This window comes from Adiantum capillus-veneris, chromosome 28 (assembly GCF_014529385.1).
Source record: "Adiantum capillus-veneris isolate H3 chromosome 28, ASM1452938v2, whole genome shotgun sequence".
Lineage (NCBI taxonomy): Eukaryota > Viridiplantae > Streptophyta > Polypodiopsida > Polypodiales > Pteridaceae > Adiantum > Adiantum capillus-veneris.
In genome coordinates, this window is record NC_140958.1 from 39,753,517 (window position 1) to 39,761,846 (window position 8,330).

The 8,330-nt window shown below is 38.9% G+C and overlaps 1 protein-coding gene across 1 annotated transcript; it reads right to left on the reverse strand.

Annotated features, from left to right (window-relative positions):
- Positions 1 to 970: 970 nt before the first annotated feature.
- Positions 971 to 3,875, reverse strand: LOC147420319 (protein neprosin-like). The gene is made up of 6 exons (XM_086504508.1): positions 3,711 to 3,875; positions 3,511 to 3,597; positions 2,376 to 2,543; positions 2,189 to 2,242; positions 1,960 to 2,106; positions 971 to 1,351 (listed from the first exon to the last, which is right to left on the reverse strand). The coding sequence occupies exons 1-6, from the start codon at positions 3,873 to 3,875 to the stop codon at positions 971 to 973; spliced, it is 1,002 nt and encodes a 333-aa protein (XP_086360634.1).
- Between the last annotated feature and the right edge of the window lie 4,455 nt (positions 3,876 to 8,330).

Here is an 8,330-nt window from a genome sequence, read left to right on the forward strand (position 1 = left end):
GCTAGTAGGTAGAAATTCTTGCACGCTCTTCTTTGAGAAAGTGAAGGGTGAAGTTGTGTGTCTGCTCGTGTGTGTGTGTGTGTGTGTGTGTGTGTGTGTGTGTGTGTGTGTGTGTGTGTGTGTGTGAGAGAGAGAGAGAGAGAGAGAGAGAGAGAGGTACTTCTCTTTATATTACACAATTATTTCTCTAGTTTCTAGTGTGTGTATGTGGGAGAGAGGGAGACAAAGAATATCATCCATAGATCTTAACATCTTTGTAATAACATATATTTTTTGGCTCTACTTGCACAGACTTTTCATCGCTCAAATCGTTTTTCTTAGAGACTGGATTTTTTCAAGTAACATGTAGCATGATATACTAAACTACCAAGAGCAACGTGTACTAGGGACCCTCAATCACTAGACAAAATAGTATAGACAAATAAAGAAACAATAAAGGATGCAGACATAATAAGTAAAAATTCATGAAGATGATATACACGTGATAAAAAAATTCAACTAGAATGATGTACATTACGATCAGTTACTATATTCAACTTTGTCAAACTGCAAAATGACTAGTTTGATGTGGCAAAAAGTTCGTTAGCCGAGTTCATCATATGATCATGTGATGAACTAAATCATTGTTTGTATTCTACAAAATGAACAAACAATTAGGATTAAGAATGGAGACCTTGATACGAGCACAAGCATGCATCAAAACTTCTATACTATCTCTTCAATGTGAGATCAAAGCATACACTTGCTATAATGGAGGTCAGTATAATAATTCGTGTAATACTTGTTTCAAGGTGTACATATGTTGTGTAGCTACATTTGCTAAACAAAAAAAATAAAATCTTTTTGCAAATAAACCAAGCAATTGTTTGCAAAAAAATGAGATGAATTATACTATTACAAAGCTAGAGATGGAAAACCTAGGGACAACACCCCAATAGTTGTCCAAAAGTTTGTTCGTCAATATCTTATTTTATTGGCAATTAACATTAATTCCAGGTCCTCCAAAGAAGAAGGCACTACTCCAAGCATCATTAAAAGCAGGAGATACACTATAGCATGTAGGACGTGTAGCATAATATGTAATAGAAGTAGGAACTGGGTAGAGAGTGTAGGAAGAATCCATAAAATGAAGGGAACGTGCATAGCATGCCTTTCCAAATCCCTCATCTGCAAAATGGCAACTACCCATTTGTGTGGCTGTGTGCAGGTCATCATTTGAATAATTGGTAATCTCTCCTCCCCATTCGACTCTTGTTACCTTCTCTTGTGATCCATTCTTGAACAATCTTGTTGGCCAGTAACCTATGTTGGTCATGCCTATTCGTAGCCACCAATGCCCTGTGTTTTTGTCCTGCAAGGGACAAAATTATTACACATTAGAGTCATTATTTTTTGTTTAAAAGAAAAATTCTCTTAAAGGAGGAATGTTGATTAATATTGGTGAAAATGATAAGATTAGTCTTGGTTTGAAGCAAGGAAGAAGAGCATATCTTGTAAACTCGTTTTAGATTCAATGAAAAATATTTTTCAAATAACATGGACTTTTGACTTATGAATGTGATACATGCATTTGCAATCCCCCACACCCTGCACTCCCCCCCCCCCCCCCCCCCAACAACAACAACAACAACACATAATACGGACACACACAAAATGTGTGTGTTTTGTACCTAAATACAAGTGTCTACTCATGTGTGTGTGAATTATGTCTTCATGTGCTATCTAGGTATGTATTCATGTATGCGGGATTCATTATGTAAAATATGTGCACATGCATGCCTTTGTACATGTGATATGTGAGGATATACATATACAGATAGGTGTGTGCATGTTTGCGTATAAATTAATTATGGGAGGATATACATGCACTCACGTGTGTGTACATGTATTGCCAATTCAGTATTTGTACCTCACTCCTAGGAACAACTTAATGAAAGTAGATCTGAATGATATGTTTACCTTCCACACAAGGAGTGATTGCATTTCGTATTGCTTTTCAAAATCAGAGGTTGGGGCTATGGTTCCTCCCATAACCATGTCGTTAGAGACTTGTATAAATCCGGGACATTCTAGATCACGACATGCAATTGTGTGGTAGTAATCATTCTAAAGCTCAAAAAAGAATATTTTTAAGTAAAAATCACTTAAGTACGTGCTGTAGAGAGTGAAATGAAACAAACTGTCATACCGTCCAAAAAATAAAGAAGCGTGTATTGGTATCTCCATAGACACTTGGAAGCACCTGAAAAGTTAAAAGTACTAACAAGATAGCAACTTAAATGACAAATTTCACAAATACAACCATGCACAATCTCTAGAAACCCTTTTTTCCATTGTAGGTGCGTAGAAGACTGGATGGAATTTTGGGAACTTACTGTCCATCCTGCTTCTATAGAGTCTAAAAAGGTGCCTGAGTTATTTCCTGTTACAAGCCAGATTTGTGCAATGCTCATTTCTCTTGGGATTGCCACTATGGGATTCCAAGCACTGAAGATTGCATAAGTTCCATAAATAGAGTCCCTACGAAGTTGACCAATGGCATACTGCATAATGTATAAATAAACAATGCTTAATGTCAAAAAATAGAAGTAGTTAATCCTTTGATGAAATAAAAAGTTCAATGGGATTCTGATTCATGTAAATGTTTGCATTGAACATTTCTTTTGATGATCTTAAGCTTTCAAAGAAGAGGACAAAACAAATTGTGTTGGGTAAGTTACTCAGTACAAGTCCTGCAAAACGTTTATGCAGTATGTCGATTACTATGAAGTTTCAAGATGATGTGCTTTGACCTAATTAATGTTTAGAGCAAGTAATGTCCAATTATATGTTAAGCTCTACTTAGAATAGTCGTTCACATGTGCTACACTTTCAATGCATTAGGATGATGGATAATAATTTCGAGATAAGAATATCAAAATCCAAGACTTTATGAAGTAGTCGAATAATATTGTACATGATGGTTACCTCGTGCTGAGAAAATCTTGGGTCACTAGCAAGCATAGTACTTATGTGGAGGGCATCCTCCTTTGCGATGCCAAAGTTGAGTACCTAAAATACCAGGCAAAACTGATGCTTTTAGAGATTTGGCATGTACTTCTTCAAGCTCATTGGGGATATGACTAGGAGACTCCTGCACATATAAGGTATTTCTTTCACACAACAAATAGAAACAACTTATTTCATTCATCAAATAGAAACAACACTCTCCCTCTCTCTCTCAAGTTTGATAGATTGGTTGTCCTCTTGAACCAGAAGACTTGAGTTCAAAACTGGTCGGATTACAACGGCACATATAAGGTATTTCTTTCACACAACAAATAGAAACAACTCTCTCTCTCTCTCTCCCAAGCGTGATAGATTGGTTATCGTCTTGAATCAGAGGTCTTGAGTTCAAAACTGGTCGGATTATGATGGTAAGATTATCTCTTCTCTTCTTCTTCCTTCTCTCTTTCTCTCCCTCTCTCTCTCTCTCTCTCTCTCTCTCTCTCTCTCTGGAATTGCGCGTACCTGGATAATGTGGCCTTTGAGGAGGGGATGCTCAAGGGCTGGCTGCTTCTCACGACGCACGCAGTGAATGACGTCTCCATCAGGGCTCTACACATTAAAAAAACCAACCCATTCCTTGCAGTCACCAGAAAGCGGCAAAGGGTGGGGGTGGGGGACAGAGAGAGAGAGAGAGAGAGAGAGAGGAAGAGAGAGAGTAGTACATGTACGGTGTGCACGGTTGCCTCTCTCAATTTGCGTAAGTGACGGCGCTTGAGAGTGTGGAGCTCATGCAGGCTGCCCGCAGAGACATTAACGCTGCAGCTACAAGAGTACAAGAAGAAGAAGAGTGGTAGCATTCGCAGTACTCGCACGTGCTCTCTCCGCATTTTCGGTGTTCTCAACTTCTATGCTCAAATACGGCCGGTTTTATCTTTTCATATGCTCCTTCCCGACGCAATTTCGCCGACGATTCAAATAAAATCGTGTGAAGGCGAACCTTTCATAGAGAGTTCTAGGGTAAGGGCAACTCTAATACAGGGGGTCGCACCTTGGGGAGAACATAGGTGTTTGATTCCCCGTGCTCATTGGTCTGTTTTTCCTACAAGCAAGGAGCTTCTCTTCAACGTAATTTTAGCTTAGCACGCCCATTTTTCAAAGTGCTAGTGGGGTTATATTTCTCACTCTATTTTCTTGCCTTGTTTTACTCTTTTTCCCAAAAACATGTGTGTCCTATTCCCACTCCACCCACTCACTATACCTTGGTTCGACTGAGCTCTAAGAGCATGACGGTGAGGAAGCGCATAAGGTGGAAGGATGGAGGCAGCCATGTGTCGAGAAGAGTGAGGGATTAGACCGTAGGCTCCAAAGGCTAGGCGCATTCCTTTCCTTTATATTTGAGGCCTCTAATGTGGGTTACACAAGCTCATGGGGCAATGTGGTGTAGCTGATGTGGCACTTTTTGAGCGTTCCATGATGAGCTTCTTCCTTGTTCTTGGTTGCTTACGTCGTGGCAATTGCGGAGGATTGCTTCCAGACCAAATGGGATCTTGGTGAATCTTGGGAGACTCATTGTAGTAAAATAAAGATAAAACTCATTTTCAATTTTCATTAACTCAAACTCTTCCTTTAATGCGTCTTCCATGGGAAAACTAAATTTAACTTTATGATGTTCACCAAACTTGTTCAACAATGATGCATACCTTCAGGATGGAAGGTCATTGCAATTAAAGAGAAATCCCCACTAAACAATTCCTCAGAAAATCCCAATGCCAATTGAACCTTGTTGGGCAATATATCCTCCAATCAGTGCACAAAAAGAGAGTACATTCCCAACATGAAGCTTCTCACTCACTTTAGTTTTGCAAAAAATACCACGACTCTTTTGGGCATTTGTATCTTGTAGTCAATGCACCCACAGAGGCAGCATTGGCACAACCAAAAAAGTATCGATGCTAGGAGAGGAAGAAAAGAAGGCGATGAGCATCTACAGGTTCACGCAAGGAGGACAAGGTAGGTATAAGGTCAAAGACAAGATGTAGATCCAGATATGTATGTATTTTGGGTTTTTTTATTTTAGCCAAAGGGCTCTACTATGGAGCTTCTTACTAGTGACTTCTCAATGACTCTAAAGTGCATAAATGGAGGTGCAAGAGGTGGTGAGGATTGCTTCCAGACCAAATGGGATCTTGGTGAATCTTGGGAGACTCATTGTAGTAAAATAAAGATAAAACTCATTTTCAATTTTCATTAACTCAAACTCTTCCTTTAATGCGTCTTCTATGGGAAAACTAAATTTAACTTTATGATGTTCACCAAACTTGTTCAACAATGATGCATACCTTCAGGATGGAAGGTCATTGCAATTAAAGAGAAATCCCCACTCAACAATTCCTCAGAAAATCCCAATGCCAATTGAACCTTGTTGGGCAATATATCCTCCAATCAGTGCACAAAAAGAGAGTACATTCCCAACATGAAGCTTCTCACTCACTTTAGTTTTGCAAAAAATACCACGAATCTTTTGGGCATTTGTATCTTGTAGTCAATGCACCCACAGAGGCAGCATTGGCACAACCAGAAAAGTATCGATGCTAGGAGAGGAAGAAAAGAAGGCGATGAGCATCTACAGGTTCACGCAAGGAGGACAAGGTAGGTATAAGGTCAAAGACAAGATGTAGATCCAGATATGTATGTATTTTGGGTTTTTTTATTTTAGCCAAAGGGCTCTACTATGGAGCTTCTTACTAGTGACTTCTCAATGACTCTAAAGTGCATAAATGGAGGTGCAAGAGGTGGTGAGGATTGCTTCCAGACCAAATGGGATCTTGGTGAATCTTGGGAGACTCATTGTAGTAAAATAAAGATAAAACTCATTTTCAATTTTCATTAACTCAAACTCTTCCTTTAATGTGTCTTCCATGGGAAAACTAAATTTAACTTTATGATGTTCACCAAACTTGTTCAACAATGATGCATACCTTCAGGATGGAAGGTCATTGCAATTAAAGAGAAATCCCCACTCAACAATTCCTCAGAAAATCCCAATGCCAATTGAACCTTGTTGGGCAATATATCCTCCAATCAGTGCACAAAAAGAGAGTACATTCCCAACATGAAGCTTCTCACTCACTTTAGTTTTGAAAAAAATACCACGACTCTTTTGGGCATTTGTATCTTGTAGTCAATGCACCCACAGAGGCAGCATTGGCACAACCAAAAAAGTATCGATGCTAGGAGAGGAAGAAAAGAAGGCGATGAGCATCTACAGGTTCACGCAAGGAGGACAAGGTAGGTATAAGGTCAAAGACAAGATGTAGATCCAGATATGTATGTATTTTGGGTTTTTTTATTTTAGCCAAAGGGCTCTACTATGGAGCTTCTTACTAGTGACTTCTCAATGACTCTAAAGTGCATAAATGGAGGTGCAAGAGGTGGTGAGGATTGCTTCCAGACCAAATGGGATCTTGGTGAATCTTGGGAGACTCATTGTAGTAAAATAAAGATAAAACTCATTTTCAATTTTCAAAGAACTCCGTATGTTAAAAGTTCTTGAACGTAATGATCATATACATGTGCTGATATAGTATGCTATCCATCAACTCTATGCACATGGTCAAAGTGTACCCACATATCTTGCAAGTTACCTCCACAACACATACAATTCACCCACTACCAGGACCCATTCTAGACATTTTGAAAACATAAGGTTGTTTCTATGCCCCCATCAGGCTTGGAAAAAGAACATTGTGCAGGTATGGGTATCGGCTATTGCTCTTTAATTTCAATATGGACTCAAATCCCATTGAAGTTATATTTTTGGCTTTTTTGGCTATTTCCAAACTCTGTTACACATGAAACTTATTAGAGAGTGGAGTCACTGTGTCCAGGAACACAAGCTTGCCAAATTTTTATTGAACAAATCCCCTTTGTGGTGCTTGCGATAATCGTCCCTTCCACTGACTCCCGTTTGGAAGCTTTGTTCTCAAATGATAACTACAATCAAGATTAATACACCGAAAATGACCATAACATCTGCTAAATCCCACCACACCTTTGAACAAATCACTGCTGCAAGTCACATATTCAACCCTGGAATGGCCATCAAAATGTTGCTCCATACCATTCATACTTGAGTTTTCACCTTATGGAGGCAACTCAAAAGCAATATACTCATCATATTGACATGGTAGCTCAGACACTTGCACAACTTTCTGAGCTTGACTCAAAGCTACAACAAGGTTAGTTTGCAGTGGCAGGGTTCTAATGAAGTCAATGACACTTGCACATGGAAGCCACACGTCGTCTAATTTTTATGTGATCACTATCGTTGAAATCTTTGAGCCACCAACATTAGTAGCTAATAAACAAGAGGCGACAAGTATCTTGTAAAATTGTGAAACTTAGTGGTCGAGGGTGTAAACTAGGTCACCATCATTGTTCTCTCAAGATGACCATTATTTGTAGACAATGTAAGGGAACACAGAGAGAAATCAACATTTTGAATATCATAATGTTGTTTGATCATGTCAACCTTGATCTTTTGAAACCGACTGCTAGATAAAAGAACAACTTTTTGACCTCTCTGGGTTCCGTGGATAGTAATGTGATTGCTCATTGCTTCAGAAAAGACAAGAAATAGCCAAAAACATGTACCAATATATCGAGAAAAAATAACGGGAGATACTCGCAATAATAATAAGTGTTAATTATTTCATCAAGCATTTCTTCTTATATTTTAAACTGTACGTTATAAATACTGTAGGCGATATTTGTTGTTATCATGAGCACAAAAAATATTAAATATTCTGCAATGATTTCTTTTGAAGATCATCCTTGGAAATCTAGTAGTTGTCAGAGTCTTGAAGTTGTTACAGGTTGCCACAAAATGGGTGTTGAGATCAAGTATCGAATAATAATGCTTCCCTAGCATGTGAAAATAAATGCAAGCTCGGTCAATATTTTTGATATTTTTAAAAACATTTAATAGACTCGGATTTGTTCTTATACAAATAGATAATAATGACCGAGATTTTAAATGGACTTGATTTTTTTTAAATTCAAACAGGGAATAATAACCGCTATTTTTACCTTGCACCAATTGGGCGTCCGACCGTGTTTGAAACGAACAATGATACCTAATCAACCAAATCCCTGGTGAAAAACTGTTGCTTGGACTATAGCCTCGGCCGCGCTGCAGTAATATCTGCACAGGCCTCGCGCTCCCGACTCAGGTTGCTTCAGCACAAGTCTCGCCGCACACGACACAGGCTGCCTCATGATATGCAGGTAAGATTGCTTACAGTTGTCATTGCTTCCGGTTATCACAAAGCCCACCTGCTGCT

What these genes read in the sequence shown, in the direction of transcription:
- LOC147420319 (XM_086504508.1), bottom strand. Translation starts at nt 3,875, where the DNA reads ATGCGGAGAGAGCACGTGCGAGTACTGCGAATGCTACCACTCTTCTTC. An exon ending in CTATAGAAGCAGGATGGACA is followed by an intron (nt 2,243 to 2,375) that starts GTAAGTTCCCAA and finishes TTAACTTTTCAG; the next exon opens with GTGCTTCCAAGTGTCTATGG. An exon ending in AATCACTCCTTGTGTGGAAG is followed by an intron (nt 1,352 to 1,959) that starts GTAAACATATCA and finishes TGTCCCTTGCAG; the next exon opens with GACAAAAACACAGGGCATTG.